This window comes from Ursus maritimus, unplaced genomic scaffold, assembly GCF_017311325.1.
Source record: "Ursus maritimus isolate PB19 unplaced genomic scaffold, ASM1731132v1 scaffold_6, whole genome shotgun sequence".
Classification (NCBI taxonomy): domain Eukaryota; kingdom Metazoa; phylum Chordata; class Mammalia; order Carnivora; family Ursidae; genus Ursus; species Ursus maritimus.
This window is the reverse complement of record NW_024426774.1, coordinates 84,468,275-84,493,325: the sequence shown is the minus strand read 5'-3', so window position 1 is coordinate 84,493,325 and position 25,051 is coordinate 84,468,275. Positions and strand designations below refer to the sequence as shown.

Below are 25,051 nucleotides of genomic sequence, written 5' to 3'. Positions count from 1 at the left end.
TCATACTGCCAAAACTTAGGAACACAAGATGAATTCACCTTTAGCAGGTGAATGACAGATAAAAATGTAGTACATCTAGACGATGGAATAATATTTAGTGAAAAAGAAATGAGCTACCAAAACATGAGAAAAGACTGGAAGAATCTTTAAGCATGCTATTTATAAACGAAAAAGCCAAAACTGAAAAGAGCTGCATAATTCTAACCTATAGATACTTTGTAAAAAGGAAAAGCTATCCAGTATACTTAAAGGCAAAGAGTAAAGGATTTGGAGGTTTGCAGGGAGTTAGAGTGAGAGGAGCTACAACTAGGCAGGCTGAAGGTTTTAGGGCAAACTATTCTTATTTTTTTATAAAAACTTTTATTACATTATGTTAGTCACTATACAATAATCATATTCCACCATATAGCTTAAACCGTATACGTCACCTTGCATACTTAGTCACCAGAGACTAAAGGATCTTGATTCTAGTGAACCACCTCTTGAAAGACACTGAAGAAGACACAAAAACATGGAAAAATATCTCACGTGCTCATGGATCGAAGCAGAATACAAGATAAAATGTCCTGGCTGCCAAGCAATCACTTTCAAGTGCACGATCAGCCGACAGACATTTTCAAGAACTGGAAAGCCTAAATGATGGAACCATGAAAGAATTTATGATAGCCGTCTCATTGAAAAGGAAAATAACAGCTGGGGCATCACAATGCGTTCGAGCGTATCGAATGTGTGCACAAAGACCCAGCATGGTAGCTGGCATCAAAAACATCAATGGCAGATCCAATGGAACTAGACAGCAAATACTACCCTTGGTCTTTGGGCAACTAATCTGACAAAGCAGGAAAAAACATCGTTGGAAAGCAGCTGCTCAATGCTAATGGTGTGATTGACACACATCAAGATGCATGAACCTCCAGGGCATCACAAAGTACAGGGAAGACTTGAGGTGAGACGAATCATAAAATCTAGAGAAGAATCATGGCAGACTACCTCTACGATTAATCATCCAAGTAATCCTTCATACACATCTCCAAAGGACGAGAAAACAAAGAAAATGATTGTGGGTATCCTTCATCAACGTAAAAGTTCGTCGCCTGAAAAATTAAAAATTAGAGGCATCCACGAATGGGAGTAAAAGATGGAGTTGCAAACATGACCTACAGATATAGGCTAAATCAAAAAGGATCTACAAGAAGTATACTCAAACACTATAGATTTGAAAAAAATAAACAAATGATAAAATAGGTGTAGACCAGAGATAGAAAGACATTTTCATGATGATCCAAAATGGTAGAGACACATGAGGAAAAAGTCAAAATCATTAGCCTGAGGAAATTCAAATCAAACACACTAAGATACCAGGATCCTTAAGCCATCGTTAAATGGCAAGAATTGACAAGGCAAGACATATGCACAATGTGCTTGGAGAGGATGTGGAGAAAGGATCCATCCCCAGTTTTGATGTAAAGTTCCATGATTCATTACTTGCATCATAACACCCAGTGACACCACTGTGCATAGTGCCGCTCCTTACTACCCATCCTCGCCTAAACCACTTCCACCACACGCCCCTCTGGAAGCCCTAGTTTGTTTCCCAGAGTAAACAGTCTCCCATGGTTCATTCCCCCTTCTGTTTACCCCCTTCCTTCTTCCATTTCTTATCCCACAGATCTTTCGTACTTCTTATGTTCCATAAATTGGTGAAACCGTATGATAATTGCTCTTCTTGCTTGACTTATTTACCATGTAATTACTCCTCCAATCCTGGTCCTCATGTATTGCAAACAATGTTGAGAAATCATTTTCTTGATAGCTGAGTAATATTCCATTGTATATATGGACCACATCGTTTCTTAATCCAGTGCCATCTGTTGAAGGGTACATCTTCGCTCCTTTCCACAATTTTTAGCTATTGTGGACAATGCTGCTTTGAACACTGTGGTGCATATGGCCCTCTCTCTTCACTACATCTGTATCTTTGGGGTAAATCGCAGTAGGCAATTGCTGGATCATACGGTAGCAATTTTACTTGTTTAACAAAAGGGACCTCACACTGTTTTTCCAAAGTGGCTGTAACAAGCTTGCATTCCCACCCAATGCTAAAGAGGATCCCCTTATCCATCAATCCTCTTCCACAATTGTTGTTTCTTGCCTTGTCAATTTTGCCATTCTTAACTGCATTAGGTGTATCTCAGTGGTTTTTGATTTGAATTTCCCAGTGCTAATGATTTTGAACATTTTTTCATGTGTCTGTTAGATTTTATAAAAATGTCATCATTGAAAAGTGTCTGTTCATATCTGTCTTCCTCACTTTATGATTTGTTTATTTTTGTTCTTGTGTGTGCTGAATTTGAGAAGTTCTTTGTAGAACTTGGATACCAGTCTTTATCTGACTGGTTAGTGTCATTTGCAAATATCTTCTCCCATTCTTGTAGGTGCCCTTTGATTTTTAATATTTCCCTTTGGCGTGCAGAAGCTTTTTTATCTTGAGAGAGTCCCACAAGTTCATTTTTTTCTTTTGTTTCCTTGCCTCTTGGAGATGATGCTGTGTATAAAAAAAGTTAAGCTGTGACCGATGTCAAAGAGGTTGCTGCCTATGTTCTTAGGATTTTGATGATTCACCTGTCTCCTCGTAGGTCTTTCATCCATTTGGGTTTATCTTTGTGTATGGTGTGAGAAGTGGTCAAGTTTTATTCTTTTGCAGTAGGCTGTCCAATTTTCCCAGCACCATCTATTTGAAGAGACCGCTCTTTTTCCACTGGATTTTTCCTGCTTGTCCGATTAGTTGTCGAAAGAGCTGAGGATCCATTTCTGTTCTATTCTGTTCCATTGGACTATGTGTCTGTTTTTGCCAGTACCATGCTGTCTTTTTGTGGATCACAGCTTTGTAGTATAGCTTGAAATACGACAACGTGATGCCCCAGCTTGTGTTTTTCTCTCTTTTCAACAAATTCCTGGCGATTCGGGCCTTTTTCTGGTTCATACAAATTTAAGGGCTGTTTGTTCCAGTTCTTTGAAAATGCTCATTGGTATTTTGATCAGGATAGCATTGAAAGTGTAGATTGCTCTGGGTACCACAGACATTTTAACTATGTTAATTCTTCTGATCCATGAGCATGGAATATTTTTCCATCTTTTTGTGTTTTCTTCAATGTCTTTCAAGAGTGATCTGTAGTTTCTAGAATATAGGTCCTTTACGTCTCTGGTTAAGTTAATACAAGATGACATATGATTTTTGGTGCTATTGTAAATGGAATGGATTCCCTAATTTCTCTTTCTTCAGTCTCATTGTTCGTGTATAGTAATGCAACTGATTCTGAGCACTGATTTTTGTATCCTGCCACATTACTGAATTCCTCTATAACTTCTAGTAGTTTGGGGGTGGAGTCTTTTGGGTTTTCCATATAGAGTATCTTGTCATTTGCGAAGAGAGACAGTCTGACTTCTTCTTTGCCGATTTGGATACCTTTTATCCCTTTTTATTGTCTGATTGCTGTTGCAAGGACATCTAGTGCTATGTAGAATGATAATAACGAGAGTGGGCATCCTTGTCGTGTTCCTGATCTTAAGGGAAAGGCTTCCAGCTTTTCCCCATTGAGAATGATATTTGCGGTAGGCTTTTCATAGATGGTTTTTATGAGATTGAGTAATGTACCCTCTATCCCTACACTCAAGGGTTTTAATCAGGAAAGGATGCTCTATTTTGTCAAATGCTTTTTCTGCATCAGTTGAGAGGATCATATGGTTCTCAGTCTCTTCTCCTATTAATGTGATCTATCACACTGATCGATTTGCGAATGTTGAACCACGCTTGCAGCCCAGGGATGAATCCCACTTGGTCGTGATGGATAATCCTTTTCATGTACTGTTGGATCCTATTAGCTAGGATCTTGTTGAGAATTTTGGCATCCATATTCATCAGGGGTATCGGTCTGTAATTCTTTTTGATCAGGTCTTTGCCTGGTTTGGGGATCAAGGTAATACTGGCCTCATAGAATGAGTTTGGTAGGTTTCCTTCTATTTCTATGTTTTTGAAACAGCTTCAGGAGAATAGGTATTATTTCTTTGAATGTTTGGTAGAATTCCCCAGGGAATCCGTCAGGCCCTGGACTCTTGTGTTTGGGGAGGTTTTTGATCACTGTTTCAATCTCTTCATAGTTAATCAGTCTGTTTAAACAATCAGTTTCTTCCTGTTTCAGTCTTGGTAGTTTATAGGTTTCCAGGAAGGCATCCATTTCTTCCAGGTTGTTTGATTTATTGGCATAAAGCTGTTGATAAAAGTTTCTAATGATCCTTCCTATTTCATTAGTGTTGATTGTGACCTCTCCCTTTTCATTCATAATTTTATTGATTTGGGTCATTTCTCTATTCTTTTGAATAAGTCTTGCCAGTGGTTTACCGATCTTATTAATTCTTTCAAAGAACCAGCTTCTGGTTCTGGTGATCTGCTCTACTGTGCTCCTGGTTTCTAATTCAGTGATCTCTGCTCTAATCTTGATCAACTGCTTTCTCGTGCGTGGGTTAGGCCTGTTCTTCTGTTCCAGCTCCAGCTTCCTGAGGTGAGAATATAAAAACTGCATTTTAGATTTTTCTATTCTTTTGAGTGAGGTTTGGATGGCTATGTATTTTCCCCCAGGACTGCCTTTGCAGTGTCCCATATGTTTTGGACCGTTTTGTTTTCATTCTCGTTCGTCTCCATCAATTGTTTAAATTGATTTTTAATTTCCTGGTTTACCCAATCATTCTTGAGCAGGATGGTTCTTAGTTTCCAAGTGTTTGAGTTTCTTCCAAATTTTTCCTTGTGACTGAGTTCCAATTTCAAAGCATTGTGAGAATATGCAGGGAATATGCAGGGAATAATTTCAGTCTTTTGGTATCGGTTGAGACCTGTTTTGTGACCCAGTATATGGTCTATTCTGGAGAACGTTCCTAGTGTATTAGAAAAGAATGAGTATTCTGTTGTTCTGGGTTGTAGTGTTCTGTATATTTCTGTGAGGTCCATCTGGTCTGGTATGTCATTCAAAGCTCTTGTTTCTTTGTTGATTTTCTGCTTAGGTGATCTGTCTATTGCTGATAGTGGAGTGTTGAGGTCCCCTACTATTAACGTATTTTTATCTATATGTCTCTTTATTCTGGTTAAGATGTGGCTCCTGCAACTTGCTGCTCCCCTGTTGGGGGTGTAGATATTTATAACTGTCATATCCACTTGTTGGATACATCCTTTAACAATAATATAGTGCCCTTCTGTATCTCTAACTACAGTCTTTAGTTTAAAATCTAATTTGATATGAGAATTGCTACCCCAGCTTTTTTTTGAGGTCCACTGGCATGAAAAATGGTTTTCTATCCCTTCACTTCCAGTCTGAATGTATCTTTAGGCTCAAGATGAGTCTCTTGTAGACAGCAAATGGATGGGTCATGTCTTTTTATCCAATCTGCAACCCTGTGGCATTTTATGGGAGCATTTAGGCCATTCACATTGAGAGTGATTATTGAGACATATGATTTTAATGATGTCATGTTCCCTGTAAAGTCTTTGTTCCTATAGATTGTAAATTTCTGTTCTGTATCACTCTTGGGTCCTTTTTACTTTTATAGAACCCCCCCTTAATATCTCCTGTAGGGCTGGTTTCACGGTTATGAATTTGGTCAGTGTCTGCTGATCCTGGAAGGCCCTTATCTCTCCATCAATTCCAAATGATAGCCTTGCTGGATAAAGGATCCTTGGCTGCATGTTTTTCTCGGATAGGGCTTTAAAAATATTCTGCCTAACCTTCCTCTCATTCCAGGTCTGTGTAGACAGGTCTAACGTTATTTTGATATTTTTGCCTCTGTACATGAGAAATTTCTTTGGCCTGGCCGCTTTCAATACTGTATCCTTGGATCTAATATTTGCGAATCACACTATGACGTGACGTGACGTGGCATAGGTTTGTTGTGGTTGAGCTTGGGAGGGGTCCTCTCTGCCTCTTGGACACGAATGCTTGTTTCCTTTGCTAGATTAGGGAAGTTTTCAGCTACAATTGGTTCAATTATCTCTTCTAGACCTCTGTTTTTCTCCACCCCCTCAGGGATGCTGATGATTCTGACATTGGAACGTTTCATTGAGTCAGTAATCTCCTGTAATCTACATTCTTGAGATTGGATTTTTTTGAGCCAAGTTTCTGTTTTAACTTTCTCTTCTAGCATCCATCCTCCAATTCACTAATTCGTTCTCCTGCCTCATTTACCCTGGCCCTCAGAGCATCTAGTTTTGACTGCATTTGAGTCATAGCATTTTTAATTACTGCCAGATTCGCTCTCATTTCCGCCCCTAGAGATTCTATATTCTCGTTAATGTTTTCGTTAACATTTTTTCTCAAGTCTACACATCTTCTTGACCATTGTTACCCTGAACTCCACTTCTGATAATTTGGTTATATCCATATCCAGCAGTTCTGTGGAAGAGGCTATACACTCATTATCTTTTCTTTGCTGGGGGGAGGGGGGGATTTCTCCTTCTCGTCATTCTGATGAGGAGAGGTTGCGGGGTTGCCCAGAGCCCAAATTATTGACCAGGACCCAGGCAAGTGTGCACTTGTTTTATAGGGATCTTAGGGATGTGGGCTTCTTGATTTTTCAGCCTGCCTTCTGGGGGAGGGGCCTGCCACACTGATATTCAGGCAACCCTGTTTGGGTAGAGTCTCCCTGTCCCCTGAGAGGGGGGATGGGGATTGACACAATGTGAGCTGGTATTTTCGGGCTTTGTTCTCTGGCGGCTTTCCCTGGTGGTTTTCTGTGGCTCTTCTGAGAGACAGAGCAGCAGTGGCCGAATCCTAGCCTCTGTCTCAGAACAGAGATTGCAGTCTGCTCTCCACTGAGCTCTCTTGACCTCTTTAACTCTGTTTCTGTCGGTGCTGCTCAACCCTGCAGCATCCCCGGTTGTGTGCCCCACAGCCGCTCTCCCAGCTCTCACTTCCAGGGCCCGCACTTCTCTGTCCTTTGTATTTCTAACACCGCCAGCCGCCCCAGGTTCACGAACGCACTCCTGAGCTCTCTGTTTCACTGTGGTTCGCATGCACTCTGGAGCGCCAGTTTTCAGTCTGGTCGCGCGCCCGCTCCCGAGCTCCCAGTTCGACGTTCCCCGGCTCACAGTCTCAGTCTGCTCTCTCGTGGGTGCCGGTCCACGAGTCAGCCCGCTCCCCAGTGCAGGTGGCTACTGCTTCCCGGCGCCCGAGTGTGGCGGCTGCCTCCCCCTTCCGTTTATCTTCCGATATCTGTGCACGGATTCACGGCTCCCCGCTTCGTACCTCAATACTCAGCACTGGAGATGTTCATTTGTAGAGATCCAGATGTATCTTCCTGCGTCTCAGGCTGATTCCTTGAGTTTTCAGGATGGTCTGGTACATATCCAGCTGGACTCAAGGGAGCAGCTAAAAAAGGGGACCCCTACTCTTCTACCATCTTTTTTCCGACCTCTAGGGCAAACTACTTTTAGTAACAAATTATTCTGTATGCTATAGAATATCTGGTGGTTACACACCATTATATTTTTGTAAGACCTCATAGAATGTAAAACACTTAAGAGTGAATCCTAATGTATGTGAACTATGGACTTGGAGTGAAATGACATATCAATGTAGGTTCATCAATTCTAATAATTTGTAACAAATTCTGGTGCAGGAAGCTGATAGTGTGGGAGGAAGTATATATGTGGGGTCAAGGATTATATGGGAAATCTCTGTGTCCAATTTTGTTGTGAATCCTAATTTGCTCTAAAAAATAAAAGTCTGTATACATAAAAAAAGCAACATGAGGAATCTGGTGATTGAACTGTTGTTATTTTGACTATATCAATTTCAATATTATGGTTGTGATATTGTACTAGTTTTGTAAGCTGTTACCACTGGGGGAAATTGGGTTAGGGATGCAAGTGATTTCTCTGTATTAGTTCTTATTACTAAAAGTGAATCTACAATTATCTCGAAATAAAAAGCTTAATTTTTATTAAAAAGTACATGCAATCAGATAATCGTTAGAACTAAAATATTAGAAATCCATCAATAAATGTTGAATAAACAAACGGACAGTGGCAAGAATGCTACTTTTCACTAGAAACGAAGATGCAGGCTGGCAGTACTGTCTAGAATAGCACATAGAGCAGGGTGCAATTTCTCAGCCTAGCCTTTTGTGACTGAGAGCAAGCATTCAGCGAACCATTTTCAGAAACCATAATACAAATCGCAAAATCAAGTTGTAAAAAGAAGACAGCAACATTACAAGATCTGATAATCCATATAATTTTGTTTAGTGAGACACACACTTAAGACCAATAAATTAAAAATGGGGGGAGATGGCGCACACGCACATGTGTGCTATACATGCTCACGTGGTTACCTGTGCACCACAGAGGCAAAATATTTGGGATACCACCTACGGAAAGATATTTTTCCTTAACCTTAACCAGCACACTACATCATAATCACATGACTTAATTAATACTACTTAATCACCAGTACTGCACTAAGTGGTTTAGCTGTGTGCTTCTCAAATTCCAAAGGACCAAGATTACACTACCCAAGCACAAATTTGTTTCTCTCAGTTAAGTAAATGAAAGCTATAACAGCATTTGTCAATACTAAATAGGGAAATAAAATTTTACAAAACTACTACAGCTCATAGCACAAATGATTACATATGCACGACATTAAATTTAAATTGAATGAACCCTATATGAATAGGTAACATGTATGGTTCATTTTATAAAATGCTGGAATAATTTTTCTGCTTTGATTAGGCTACTGTAAAAATCACCAGCCAATTTAGCTAGTGTACATTTACTGGCATTAACACAAGAAATCTTTAATTTCTATTACCTCCAGTAAAACATGAAAAATTGTAAGTTAAATAAGGGGGGAAACAGTGGTTTTAACAATAACCTAACAGAGCAATACTTATTATACAATTCTGAAACTCAAAAAACAATGCTACATATTAAATCGAACCTAGGGCTTTGAAAAATAGTATTTATAAAAGAAGAAAGAGATAGTGAATAAAGCAAAGAAGGCAGGAAGTCCTGAAATATAACCAGAATAAAGAAAAAAAACCTATAAAAGAATAAAATCAAGAGAAATAATACTAAACAGAGTATCACTTAAAGATAAGACTCGTATTAAACAATTACCTGTGTTCCGGCATCTAGCTGTCTTAGAGACCAATATATAAATTTTACAAAAGGCTCATGAAGTTTGGTATTCACAAATGGCATCCACTGTAGCTGCTCTGTCATCACAGGCAAAAGCTAAAGATAAAATGATGGAAGTTATAAACGCACAGTAATGTTAGATGGAGAAAATCAATTACCACAATTTCCCAAAAATCTCTTTTTCTCAAGAGAAAAAAGTTCTGTAACAAAAATCCTCACTTTGAAACCATATGCAACACAATACAGGCATACACATTTGAAATTTTAAATACATACATCCTTTAACCCAGCAGGAGCACATCTAAGATTTTAAGGCAATGAACCTGTACAAACATATTCTCTGGACTTCAAATGGTTCAATAAATTTACAATACATACATAACCATTAAAAATAGTAAAAGAATCTGTATTTAGATGATAAAAGCAGGTTACCAAAGAGCAAGTGTAATCAGATCCCATTTATATAAAATATCTATATGAATTTATGTTGAAAAAGATATGAAAGAATGTTTTTTAAAAATATTGGTAGTAGGGGCACGTGGTGGCTCAGTCAGTTAAGCGTCTGATCCTTGGTTTTGGTTCAGGTTATGATCTTAGGGTCGTGAGATTGAGCCCCACATGGGGCTCTGCCCTCAGCTTGAAGTTTGCTTGAGATTCTCTCTTTCTCTCCCTCTGCCCCTCCCCTCCACTTTCACCCCTGCTCACAAAGGTGGGTACACTTGTGCTATCTAAAAAGAATAAAAAATAAAAAATATAAATAATAGTAAAATTCTAGCAATTGAGGTTAATATTTTCCTCTTAATATGTCTGTCCTGCATAAATATCTTAATAAAGTCAATCTGTAAAAATAATCAACTGTTTAAAAAAGATGTCTATGAACACTGTATATCATTTTGCTAGAAGATTTATTTTAAGACCATAAAGATATTCTAAGCCTTTGATGGAATACTACTACTTCTGGTACATTAGCCTAAGAAAAACACCTAAAATACACCCCTCCAAAAGCACAGGTACAAAAATATTTATTGTTACACTGTTTTTAAGAATAAAAATGCAGAGGTAACTTAATTACCTAGCAATAGGGAAATGATTAAGTATAACTTGCTTATACTTATACAGGGAACTAAGCTTATGAACAAGAAAAATATGAATGATAAATTAAGTAAAAACAATGAAAGCTAGGATACAAAATCATATGCAATTAGACCACAGATATGATCAATAGGTATGGAAATATCTGGAAGGACATATTTGACCTTTCATAGTACCATCTAGGGACTACTGACCACTTCCTTCTTTTGAAATACTCATTGGCTTCTGTGACTTCAATTTCTCCTAGTTTTCCTTCTACTTCTCTAGTCACTATCAGTCTCTTTAGTTGGTTCACCGTCACTCACCTGGTCATTAAATGTTGGGATTCTTCCAATTTAGTACTAGCCTATACAGACTAATAAATCCCATATTTATATATCTCCATGCATATCTCTACATATCTCTTTACATCTCTCTCTGCTAAGCTCTGGTCCCTTATATCAAAACCTAACAAACACATCCATTTTGGCATCTCAAACTCAGCTTGTCCAGAATTTATCAGATTAAGGAGGCTCAAACCCAGATCTACTTCAGTAGACTACATCTAAGGTGAACAATGTGATGTCTTAATATATGCATGCATTGTGAAGTGACTACCACAACCAAGCTAATTAACATATCCACAGTTACTTTTTTTTCTTTAGGGGGGGTACGAATACTTGAAATCTTTGAGGTGTGAGGTGAGATCTCACTGTAGTTTTGTTTTGATCTGTACTTCTCGGATTATCAGTGATACTGATTTTTTCATATACCTATTGGCCATGTATATGTCTTCTTTGGAAAAATGTCTATTCATGGGGCATCTGGGTGGCTCAGTCAGCTGAGCACCCAATTCTTGATTTCAGCTCAGGTCATGATCTCAGGGTCATGGAATCAAGCCCCACATCGGGCTCCATGCTCAGCAGGGAGTCTGCTTGAGATTCTCTCTTTCCCCCTGCCCCTCCCACCTCCTCATGCATGTGCTGTCACTAAAATAAATAAATAAATAAATCTTTCTAAAAAACGTCTATTCAGGTCTTTTACCCATTCTTTTAATCAGTTAAGTTTTAAATTTTGATAAAGCTCAATTTATCTTTTTTCTTTGGTTCCTTGTGCTTTCTGTGTCATATTTAAGAAAACATTACCAAATCCAATGGCACAATTTACTTGTATGTTTTTTTCAAAGAGTTTTGTACTTTTTACCTCTTATGTGTAGGCCTTGGATGCACTGTGAGGGTTCATTTCTGGATTCTCAATTCTATTCCCTTGATTTGTATATCTATCCTTACGCCAACATCACATTCTATTCATTACTGTATCTTTGCAGGAAAACTTAAAATCAGGAAGTGTGAGTCCTCCAACTCTGTCCTTTTTCAACCTTGTTTTGGATATTCTGGCTCCCTGGCATTTCCCTATGAATTTCAGGATGAGGTTATTAATTTCTGGCAAGAAGCCAGCTGGATTTTATAATAAGGGTTGCACCAAATATGTAGATCAGTTTAGGAAGTATTAGCATGCTAAGTCTTCTAATCCATGAATAAGGATGTCATTTGATTTTAATTAGATCGTTTAAATTTCTTTCACCAATATTTTAGTTTTCAGAGCATGAGCTTCACACTTCTTTTGAAAACCTGATTCCTAAGTATTTTATTCTTTTTGGTGTCACTGAAAATGAAATTATTTTCTTAAATTCATTTTCAAATTGTTCATTGCTAGTGTATAAATACACAATTGATTTTTTGAATACTGAACTTGTATCCTCTAACCTTAATTTGTGTATTAGTTTTAGTAGTTTTTTAGTGAATCCTTAGGTTTTTATATAAACAAGATTATGTCATCTGCAAATAGTTTTACTTTCTTTCTACTCTGGATGCCTTTATTTCATTTTCTTGACTAACTGCCCTGGCTATAACCTCCAGCACAATGTTGAATAGAAGAGGTGAAAGTAAGTCTTATTCCTAATTTTAGAGAGAAAGCATACAGTTTTTCATCATTAAGTATGATGTTAGCTGTGGAGGTTTTGTAGATACGCTTTATCAGGTTAAGGAAGTTCTCTTTTATCTCTAGCATTTCACTCCTTTTATCACAAAGGTATGTTGGATTGTCAAATGCTTTTTCTGTATCTACTGAGAAAATCATGTGATTTTTGTCTTTATTCTACTGATATCATGTATTACATGAGTTGATTTCTGGAGGTTAAGTCAACCTTACATTCCTGGGATAAAATACACTTTCTGTTATGGTATATAATTCTTTTTATATGTGGCTGGATTCGATTTGCTTGTATTGGATTGAGGATTTTTGTGTCAGTAATCAAAAGAGATTGGTTTCTAGTGTTCTTGTGATATATTTGGCTGGTTTTGTTATCATGGTAATACTAGCCTCATAAAATGAATCGGTAAGTGTGGGACCGTTCTCTATTTTTGATAAGAGTTTGTGAAGAATTTTTGTTAATTTTTTTTTTAAAGATTTTATTTATTTATTTGACAGAGATAGAGACTGCCAGAGAGAGAGGGAACACAAGCAGGGAGAGCGGGAGAAGAAGAAGCAGGCCCACAGCAGAGGAGCCTGATGTGGGGCTCGATCCCACAACGCCGGGATCACGCCCTGAGCCAAAGGCAGATGCTTAACCGCTGTGCCACCCAGGCGCCCCAATTTTTGTTAATTTTTTAAATATCTGATTCACCAGTGAAGCCATTTCACCAAAGAAGGCCTTTTGTTTGTAGGTAGTCTTTTGATTAATTTAATCTCCTAACTTGTTACAGATCAATTTAACGTTCCTATTTCCTCTTCAGTCATTTTTGATAGTTTCTGTCTCTCTGGGAATTTGTCACATATCTATTTTATTAGCCTATGATTAATCACAGTATTTCCTTATAAACCTTTTTACAGGCTGATACTGTCTCCACTTTTATTCCCAATTTTAGTAATCTTGGTTTGGTCTCTCTTCACTTGGCCAATCTAGCTAAAGGTTTGTCAAGTTTCGGAACCTTTGCAAAGAACCAACTTTCAGTTCTGCTGATTTTCTCTACTGGTTTTCTGCTCTTTATTTCACTAACTTCTGCTCTACTCTTTAGCACTTCTTTCCTGCTGGCTTTAGGACACTATTCCAGTGTCTTCTGGTAGAACGTTAAATTACTGAGAATTCAGTTCATCTTTTCTAAGGTAGGCATATGCAGCTACACATTTCCCTCTAAGTATTGTTCTAGCTGTATCCCATGCATTCTGGTACATGTGTTTTCTTTTTTCTTTTTTTTATCTTGCTTTCTAATTTCCCTTGTGATTACTTCACTGGCCAGTTGTTTACTTAGGCATATATTATTTAATTTCCATATATTTGTGATTTTCTCAGATTTCATTGTTACTGATTTCTAATTTTCATTTCAGTGTGGTCAGAAAACATACTTTTTATAATTTATTAAGGTTTGTTTTATGGCCTGACATATAGGCCAGGCTGGAGAACATTCCAGGTGCACTTGAGAGGAATGTATATTCTGCAATTGTTGAATGGAGGCTTCTGTGGATAGATTTCCATAGAGCTTTGTTAGATTCTAACCTGAACTAAATATAAAAAAATATTTGGGGGCCACCTGTGGAAATCTGTATATGGACGAGTTATTAAATATTTTAGTAAGACCCCTAAACCTCCACAATTTTTTAGGGAGATTGTTGCATTCCGAATATTTATAACAGAAATTATTACTTCAAATTTGGTATTTTAATAGGCTAGAAATTCTAGGTTACTTTTCTTCTAGAATCAATACACACAGGGAAACAATACTTAAAGCTTCACTCTGGGTCTCTAACAGCTTCCCAAAAAATCAATGAACTTTAAAAGTATAGAATTAAGGGGCACCTGGGTGGCTTGGTAGGTTGGGAGTCTGCCTTCGGCTCAGGTCATGATTCCAGAGTCCTGGGATCAAGTCCTGCATCGGGCTCTCTGTGGAGTGGGGAGCCTGCTTTTTCCTCTGGCTCTGCCTCTCTGTCTCTCATGAATAAATAAATAAAATAAAATAAAATAAAAAAAACGAAAGCACAGAATCAAGATGTTATAAGCAGTTATTTTTAAATACACAAAACAGTCAATTAAGCATTCAAGATCTATGTAGAAATAATAGCTAGTGCACAGAAAACACATGGTAATGAAAGACCTGACAGGAAATCCATTGATACCAAATGTGTTAGTCCTAAAGAAAGCTCAGTAATTCCTGTAATAATTTTTTTGCATGCCAACCTTCAGCCTTTCAACATGGAAAAAATATCCACATTTATCCTATATTAAGGATAATAGGAATTTAACAGATATTTGTGAGGTAAAGTAAAAGATAAAACAGATGATCCTCTAATGGATGAATGGATGAATGGACCGATACAGATGGAGAGATATGGCTTTCTTAGGGACTTGTACTTATGACAATCTTAGCTACCATATAAGTTTCAGAGCTATTTTTATTTATTTATATATTTTTAAAATATTTTATTTATTAGAGAGAGAGTGAGAGAGAGAGAGAGAATGCACGCACACAAGTGGGGGGAAGGGAGCAGCGGGACAGGGAGAAGCAGACTTCCCACTTAGCAGGAAGCCCGACATGGGGCTAGATCTCAGGGCTCCGGGATCACAACCTGAGCCAAAGGCAGACACTTAAATGACTGAGCCACCCAGGCACTCCTTCAAAGCTATTTTAAACAATCATTTCATACTCTATTACTATTTTAACTGTGCAGTCTAGAATAGACTTTTGTATATCATTGAAACTTGAATTTTAATATCTTAGTGGATAACGAATTCTACCAACTTTAAAGAAAATTCTGATTGACAAAGGCAACAGAGGATGAGTAGCTAACTACTCATGGAAAACTGTATTGATGCTTATAACCTTTATAGAGATTTATTTCAATTTTGTTTTTCATCACGGATTACTAGAGACAAGACAGTAAAAAGTACATGCACTAAATTCCAAATCTGCTATTTCCTTCACAGACATGTAAAATATTAAAATCTCAAAACTCTCTTAATACTGCTCGTAAAACTGGCATAATAGCTGCACTGATTATCTCACAACAATTGCTGTGAGGGTTATATGAAAAAATATATGTGGAAGGATTTTTAAACTAGGTGGTAAGTAGGTGATCCAAAGGAAGACGGTGGAATGGGAACATCCTGAGCTCACCTTCTCCCACCCACATCAAAGTAACAGCTACATCTTTGCAACTCACTATGCAAACAGCCTGAAGACTGGAAGAATAGACCTTCCACAGTTAACTGTACAGAAGAGGTGATTTCAAAAAGGGTAGGAGGGGCAGGGATGTGGCTGGAAAACAAAACCCAGGTAAGACTAACCACAAATGGGAGGGACATTACAAGCACAAAGAAGTGAGAGGATCAGACTCCACAGCAGGCACCCCAGGCACTGGGGACTCGCACTGGAAGAATGGAGAGAGGAGTCCCGATAACATGTGGCATTGAAAACCAGTGGGGCTGAACTTTGGGAGCTTTCAAAATCAGCCAGGCTTAACTCCGGGTATTTTAAAAATCAGCAGGCTTAACTCTGGGAGAGCCAGAGGGCAATAGAAAACTGAGTCCCCACCCTTAAAGAGCCAGCATAATAAATAATTCCAGCCCCAAGACACAGCACAGAAGCAGCAGTTTAAAAAACACCTGGGGTTAATGTAAAGAAGATTTATTTACTTATCTAAGAAGGTGTAGTGGAGAGGCAGGGATCTTCAGATTCCCCCAAGAGCAAAAGTGCCAGGAGGCACCATTCCTCTTCCTTCCCCCAGACGAGATAGCCAGACACTTGCGGGAGCCAGGGCTAAAACTCTCCATCTATCTTGCTAACATTACATGCCTCATGCCAGCCCAGTGATCCCCTACAAACCTGCCCCATCCAACATACCCACCTCACCAGGCATCCATCCAAACCTGCTCCAGCCCCACACCCTGCAAGCAGCCCCAGCAGGGATGGCAACCACTCCAAAATGACTCTTGCGCTGGGGAGGAGAGATAACCCCACACACCAGCTCGCCCACAGTTCCAGCAGCTGAGTCTTTAAGCTGGCTACACAGGGAGAAAGCCCTGCCACTGGGTACAATGGCACCTACGGTAGAGAAGCTAAGTGCAGAATATAGTCCGACTGCCAGCTCCACACACCAAGGAAAGCCTCTTAGTTGGCCCTGCTGGGAGAAAGTAATGCTGCTCAGTGCCCTGCGAGTGCAGCTGAGAAGCTAACTGTAGACAGCTAGCCTGACTGCTGGCACCACCCACCTACAAACCCATGGCAGCCTCAGACAAGCCCCTGAATGGCACAAAAACCAAATCCTGCTCAGTATGCCAACAGCAAGCAAAGCAGGATCACTGCAGCCAAATGGGCTGAAGGCTCAGACAAAACAGGAGGGCACAAGCAGCCCACAAAGGAGACACTTCTGGAGTACCTGGTTCTGTGACCAGGTGCATGGTGCTACAGGGCACCACAGGACCTCTTCTACACCATTCAAAATGAAATGACACTGCTAACCTACCCAATACATAGAAAAAACACAGAGTTTTTTTGAGGAGACAAAGAAATATGTCCCAACTGAAAGAACAGGACAAAACCACAGCAAGAGAGCAAAGGGAAAGAGATAAATAATATGCCTGATAAAGAATTCAAAGTAATGACCAAAAAGATACTCACCGAACTTGAGAAAAGAGTGTATGAATTCAGTGAGAACTTCGAAAAATATATAGAAGATAAAAAACAAAACAGTAAGAGATGAAGAATTCAATAGCTGAAATAAAAAATATATGAGAGGTAATCAGTAGTAGGTTACAGTAGGCAGAAAAACAGATCAGCAATCTAAAAGAGTAATGAAAAGCAACCAGACTGAACAGCAAATAGTAATAATAATAATAATAACAATAATAATAAATGAGAGGAGGTTAAGAAAACCAGTGACATCAAGCATATTAATATTTGCATTATATGGATCCCAGAAGAAGAGAGAGAGAAGGGGGCAGAAAACTTATTTGAAGAAATAATAGCTGATAACTTCTCAAATCTGGGGAAGAAAACAGACATCCAAATCCAGGAAGCAAGGAGAGCCCCTATCAAGATTAAGCCAATAAGATCCACACCAAGACACAGTAAAATGGCAAAATGTGATAATAAAGAGAAATCTTTCAAAAGCAGCAAGAGAAAACAGTTACATACAAGGGAAGCCCTATAAGTCTATCAGTGGATTTTTCAGCAGAAACTTTGTAGGCCAGAGGAGTGGCATGCTATATTTGAAGAACTGAAAGGGAAAAAACCTGCAATCAAGAATACTCAGGGAAAGATAGAGAGTTTCCAAGGCAAACAAAAGTTAAAGGAGTTCATCACCATGAAATCAGCCTTACAAGAAATACTGAAAGGAATTCTTTAAGTGGAAAGAAAAGGCCATAACAAGAAGTAAATTATGAAAGTAAAAAATTTCACAGATAACAGCAAACATTTAGTAAAGACAGTAAATTAGTCACCTGTAAAGCCAATATGGAAGCTAAAAAACAAAAGGAGTAAAATCAATTATATCTATAAAAATCAATGACAGGATACACAAAATAGAAAGATGTAAAATATGACATCATATACACAGAACGTGGAAGGGAGGTAAAAATTTAGTGCTTTCAGAATGTGCTCAAACTTAACCAACCACCAACTTAATACAGACTACTATATACCTAAGATGTTATATATGAACCTACCAGTAACCACATATCATAAACCTGTAATAGATAGACAAAAAAATAAAGAGAAAGGAATCCCAGCATAATACTAAAGAAAGCCATCAATTTACATAGAAGAGAGCAAGAGAAGAAAAAAGGAACAGAAAAGAACTACAAAAACAACCAGAAAAAAATTTTTAAAATATCAAATTAAGTACATACCTATCAGTAATTACTTTAAATGTAAATGAACTCGATGCTCCAATAAAAAGACAGAGGGTGTCTGAATGGATAAAAAAACAAGACTTATCTATACGATGCCTACAAGAGACTCACTTCAAACCTAAGAATACATATAGACTGAAAGTGAAGGGCTAGAGAAACCACGCAAATAGAAGAGAAAGAAAAGCTGGAGTAGCAATACTTATATCAAACAAAATAGACATTAAAACAAAGATTGTAACAAGAGGCAAAGAAGGGTACTACATAATGATAAAAGGAACAATCCAATAAGGAAGATATAAAATTGTATATTATCAATATACCTACCATAGGAGCAAACAAACAGAGGAAGCAATTATTAACAGACATGAAGGGAGAAATCGACAGAAATAAAATAGTAGGAAACTTTAACAACCAACTTAGAAAATGGACAGATCGACCACAAAGAAAATCAACAAGGAAACAGTGGCTTTGAATGACACGTTAGACCAGATGGACCTAATATATACAGACAGATAACATTCCATTCAAAAACAGCAGAATACATATTCTTTTCAAGTGCACATGTAACTATCTCCAGGGCAGATCACATGTTGGGTACAAAACAAGTCTCAATAAATTTAAGAAGGCTGAAATTATACCAAGCATCTTTTCTAACCACGATGGTAGGAAACTAGAAATTAATTACAAGAAAAAATTTGGAAGGAACACAAAAACATGCAGGCAAAACAACATGCAAATAAACAATGAGTGACTGAACCAAGAAATCAAAGAGGAAATAAAAAATACATGGAGACAAATGAAAATGAAAACACAACAGCCAAAAATCGTTAGAATGCAGCAAAAGTCGTTCTAAGTGGAAGTTAATACAACCTCAAAAACCAACAAGAAAAGAAATCTCCAATAAACGACTTAACACCTAAAAGAGCTAGAAAAAAAAAAAAATAAAGCCCAAAGCTAGAAGGGAGGAAATAATAAAAATAAGAGCAAAAATAAACAAAATAGAGATTTAAAAATAATAAAAAGATCAATGAAACCAAGAGCTGGTTTTTTGAAAAAATAAACAGAATTGATAAACCTTTAGCCAGACTCATTAAGAAAAACAGAGAACTCAACAGAAGAGTAGAAATAAAACAAACATGAAAGAAGTATGAAGGATTATAAGAGAATATTATGAAAAAATATATGCCAACAAATCAATCTACAAGAAATGGATAAATTCCCAGAAATATATAACTTTCCAGAACTGAATCAGGAAGGAATAGGAAATTTGAAAAGACCAATTACAAGTAATAAAACTGAATCAGTAATCAAAACACTTCCAACAAACAAAAGTCCAGGACCAGATGGGTTCACAGGCAAATTCTACCAAACATTTAAGGAAGTTAATACCTATTTTTCTCAAACTAGTAAAAAAACAAAACAAAACAAAAAAACGATGAAAAAACTTCATTCCACAAGACCAGCATTATCCTGACACGAAAACTGGACAAAAACACAACACAAAAAGAGAACTACAGGCCAGTATCTTTCATGAACATAGATGCAAATATCCTCAATAAAATACTAGCAAACCAAAATCAGCAATACATTAGAAAAATCATTCACCACAATTAAGTAGGATTTATCCCAGGAATGCAAAAGTGGTTCAATATATGCAAACCAATCAATATGATACACCACACTAACAAGAGAAAGGATAAAAACCACATGATTGTCTCCACAGACTCAAAAAAGGCATTTGACAAAATATGACATACATTCATGATAAAACCTTTCAACAAAGTGGGTTTATAGGAACATGCTTCAACATAATAAAGGCAATATATGACAAATCCAAAGCTAACACGGTCAATGTGAAAAACTTAAAACTCTTCCTTTAAGATCAGGAACAAGAAAAGGATGTCCACTCTCACCACTTTTATTCAACATAGTACTAGAAATGCTACTTGCAACAATCAAACAAGAAATAAAAGGCATCAAAATTGGTCAGGAAGAAGTTAAACTGTCACTAAAGGTTCCATCAAAACCTATTACAACTGATAAATGAATTCAGTAAAGTTGCAGGATACAAAATTAATATGCAGAAATAGGTTGCATTTCTATAAACTAATAATGAAGAAGTGGAAAGACAGATGAAGAAAACAATCTAATTTATAATTGCACCAAAAAGAAAATACCTAAGAATAAACTTAACCAAGGAGGTTAAAGACCTGTACTCTGAAAACTATAAAACAATGATGAAAGAAACTAAAGACTACCCAAACAAATGGAAAGATATTCTGTGCTCATTTACTGTTAAAATTAAATATTGTTAAAATGTCCAGATTACCCAAAGCATTCTAACATTCAATGCAATCCATATCAAAATACCAACGGCACTGAGGGAGGAAAAAAGATGTCGGAGGAGTAGGGGACCCTTTTTTAGCTAGTCCCCTGAATCAAGCTGGATATCTACCAGACCATCCTGAACTCGGGCGAAATCAGCCTGAGATGTAAGAAAATACATCTGGATCTCGACAAACGAATATCTCCGGTGCTGGCTATCAAGGTAAGAAGCAGGGAGCCGAGAGTCTGCAAGTAGATACTGGAAGATAAACGGAAGGGGGAGGGAGGCACCGCACTCGGGTGCCAGAAAGCAGAACCCTCCTGCGCTAGGGAGCAGGCTGGATGCGCGGACCGGTAGCTGCAGGGAAACCACACTGAAACAGGGAGCTCGGGAGCACGCACTCGAACCAGACTGAAAACGGGAGATCAGTAGCGCGTGCGGGAACAGGGGCAGCTGGCAGTGTTAGAAGCACAAAGGGTGGAGATGAGCTGGCACTGGGAGCGAGGACTGGGTGATTGGCTGTGGGGAGCACAACAGCGGACGCTGCGGGATTTTAGCAGCACTGATAGAAATGGAGTTAGAGTGGCCAGGAGAGCTCAGTGAAGAGCAGACTGAGATCTCTCTGTTCTGAGACAGAGACCTGGATACAGTCACTGCTGCTCTGACCCTCTAAAGAGTCACAGAAAGCCGCGTGGGAAACCCTCCAGAGAACAAAAGCCCAGAAAAACCAGTTCTCACTGTGCCCATCCCTCCCCCTCCATGGGGGACAGGGCAACTCTACCCAAACAGGGTTGCCTGAGTATGAGCTCGGTAGGCCCCTCTCCCAGAAGGCAGGCTGAAAAAACAAGAAGCCCACAATCCTAAGGTCCCTATAAAACAGGTGCATCTTGCTTGGGTCCTGGTCAATAATGCGGGCTCTGTACATCGCGGCAAACACACCTCATCAGAATGAGGAGGAGGAACCCGCAAGAAAGGAATAAAACAGAGACTGTGGCCTCTGCGACAGAAAAAATGGATAAGGATATAACCAAACTGGAGGAAATGGATTTCAGAGTAACAATGGTCAAGATGATGTGTAGGCTTGAAAAAAATATTAATGAAAATACAGAATCTCTAAGGGCAGAAATGAGAGCAAATTTGGCGGAAAGTAAGAATGCTATGAATCAAATGCAGTCTAAACTGGATGTTCTGAGGGCCAGGGTAAATGAGGCAGAAGAACAAATTAGTGAGCTGGAGGATGAGATGATAGAAAAGAAGGAAAAAGAACCATCATGGGGGAGCCTGGGTGGCTCAGTTGTTAAGTGTCTGCCTTTGGCTCAGGGCATGATCCCAGAGTCCTGGGATTGAGCCCCACATCAGGCTCCCTGCTCCACTGGGAGCCTGCTTCTTCCTCTCCCACTCCCCCTGCTTGTGTTCCCTCTCTCGATGGCGGTCTCTCACTCTCTGTTAAATAAATAAATAAAATCTTAAAAAAAAAAAAAAAAGAAAAAGAAAAAGCCATGGTTTAAGAAACTGCACTAACAAGAAATAAAACTACGGAAGATTACTGACTCAATGAAATGTGCCAGTGTCAGAAGAATCAATATCCCTGAGGAGGTGCTGAAAGAGAGAGGTCAAGAAGAGATATTTGAACGAACTGTACCTAAGAACGTCCCTAATCTGGTGAAGGAAACAAGCATTCATGTCCAAGAGGCAGAGAGGACCCCTCCCAAGATCAATGAGAACAGACCAACACCAGGTCACATCATAGTGCATTTCGCAAATCTTAGATCCAAGCATAAAATCTTGAAAGCTGCCAGGGGGGAGAGAATCCTCCCCTAAAGAGGGGAGGAATCAGAATAATGTCAGACCTGTCTACAGAGACCTGGCAAGCCAGAAAAAGCTGGCAAGACATATTCAGAGCACTAAGTGAGAAGAACATGCAGCCAAGGATTCTTTATCCAGCAAGACTGTCATTCAGAATGGCTGGAGAGACAAGGACCTTCCAAGAGGCGCAGAAACTGAAAGAATATGTGACCTCCAAGCCAGCCCTACAAGAAATATTAAGGGGGTTCTATAAAAGAAAAAAGGATGCCAAGAGTGATACAGAACAGAAATTTACAGTCGATAGAAACAAAGACTTCACAGGCAACATGACATCATTAAATTCATCTCTCTCAATAATCACTATCAATGTGAATGGCTTAAATGTTCCCATTACACGCCACAGGGTTGCAGATTGGATAAAAAGCATGACCAATCCATATGCTGTCCAGAAGAGACTCATTTTGAACCTAAAGATACATTCAAACTGAAAATCAAGGGATGGAGAACCATTTTTCATGCCAATGGACCTCAAAAGAAAGCTGGGGTAGCAATTCTCATATCAGACAAAGTAGATTTTAAGCTGAAGACTGTAGTCAGAGATGCAGAAGGATACTATATTATTTTTGAAGGGTGTATCCAACTAAGACGATCTAACAATTATAAATATCTATGACCCAACAGGGGACCAGCTAATTACACAAGCCAACTCTTAATGAGAATAAAGAGACATAAAGAAATAATACATTAATAGTAGGGGACCTCAAGACTCCACTATCAGCAATAGACAAATCACCGAAGCAGAAAATCAACAAAGAAACAAGAGCTTTGAATGACACACAGGAACCAGATGGACCTCATAGATATATACAGAACACTACACCCTAGAACAACAGCGTACTCATTCTTTTCGAATACACATGGAACTTTCTCTAGAACAGACCATATACTGGATCACAAAACAGGTCTCAACCGACCAAACTCTGAGATTATTCCCTGCATTTAATCAGACCACCCTGCTTTGAAACTGGAACTCAATCACAAGGAAAAATTTGGAAGAAACTCAAACACTTGGAACCTAAGAACCGTCCAGCTTAAGAATGACTGGGGAGGGGAGGAGTTAAGATGGCAGAGGAGTAGGGGACCCCTTTTTCATCTGGTCCCCTGAGTCGAGCTGGATAGGTACCACACCAACCAGAACATCCACGGAATCAGCCTGAGACGCAGGAAGATACATCTGGATCTCTTCAAATGAACATCTCCAGCACTGAGTATTCAGGTACGAAGCGGGGAGCCATGAAACCGCACACAGATATCGAAAGATAAACGGAAGGGGGAGGGAGCCGCCGCGATCGGGCGCCAGGAAGCAGTAGTCACCTGCACTGGGGAGTGGGCGGACTCACGACCTGGCACCCGTGAGAGAGGAGACTGAGACTGTGAGCCTGGGAACGCGCGTGACCACTCTGAGGGCCAGAGCTTCAGAGCGCCTGCAAGCCACACTGAGGGGAAGCTCCAGAGCACGCGGGGGCGGCTGGCGGCTGGCGGTGTTAGAAACAAAAAGGACAGAGACGCGCCAGCCCTGGAAGTGAGGGCTGGGACGCAGCGTGTGGGGAGCACATCTCGGGACACTGCAGGGTTGAGCAGCACCAACAGAAATAGAGTTGAAGTGGCCAGAACATCAGTGCAGAACGGTCTGCAATCCCTCTGTTCTGAGACAGAGGCTGAGATTCAGCTACTGCTGCTCTGACTCTCAGAAGAGGCACAGCAAACCGCGAGGGAAAGCCGCCAGAGAACAAGAACCTGGAAATACCAGCTCACAGTGTGCCCATCCTCATCCCCCCTCCCAGGTGACACGGAGACTCTACCTAAACAGCGTTGCCAGAGTATCGGTGCGGCAGACCCTCCACCAGAAGGCAAGCTGAAAAATCAAGAAGCCCATATCCCTAAAGTCCCTATAAAACAAGTGCACACTGCATGGGTCCTGGTCTACATTTAGGGCTCTGGGCAACCCCACAACCTCTCCTCATCAGAATGACGAGAAGGAGAAATCCCCACCAGCAAAGAAAAGACAATGAGTCTGTGGCCTCTGCCACAGAACTAATGGATATGGATATAACCAAATTATCAGAAATGGAATTCAGAGTAACAACGGTCAAGATGATGTATAGAATTGAAAAAAGTACTAACGATAATGTTACTGAGAATATAGAATCTCTAAGGGCAGAAATGAGAGCGAACCTGGCAGAAATTAAATATACTATGAGCCAAATGCATGCAAAACTAGAGGCTCTGATGGCTAGGGTGAATGAGGAAGAAGAACGTATCAGCGAATTGGAGGATGGGTTAGTAGAAGAGAAAGCTAAAATAGAATCTGGACTCAAAAAAACCCATTCCCAAGAATGTAGGTTATGGGAGATAACTGACTCAATGAAACGATCCAATGTCAGAATCATCAGCATTCCCAAGGGGGTGGAGAAAAACAGAGGTCTAGAAGAGATATTTGAACAAATTGTAGCTGAAAACTTCCCTAATCTAGCAAGGGAAACAAGCTTTCGTGTCCAAGAGGCAGAGAGGACCCCTCCCAAGTTCAACCACGACAAACCTACGCCACGTCACGTCATAGTGCATTTCACAAATATTAGATCCAAGGATTCAGTATTGAAAGCAGCCAGGGCAAAGAAATTTCTCACGAACCGAGGCAAAGGTATCAGAATTACGTCGGGACTGTCTACACAGACCTGGAATGAGAGAAGGGGTTGGG

The 25,051-nt window shown here is 39.3% G+C and overlaps 1 protein-coding gene across 7 annotated transcripts in view; it reads right to left on the bottom strand.

Annotated features, from left to right (window-relative positions):
• The window catches only part of CCDC138 (coiled-coil domain containing 138), a 162,476-nt gene that overhangs the window by 65,628 nt on the left and 71,797 nt on the right, over positions 1–25,051 (bottom strand). For all 7 annotated transcript variants that reach the window (XM_040623684.1, XM_040623677.1, XM_040623678.1 and 4 more), the window contains exon 11: positions 9,164–9,280. In XM_040623684.1, coding sequence (XP_040479618.1) covers positions 9,164–9,280 — 117 coding nt within the window. The remainder of the gene's footprint in view (positions 1–9,163; positions 9,281–25,051) is intronic.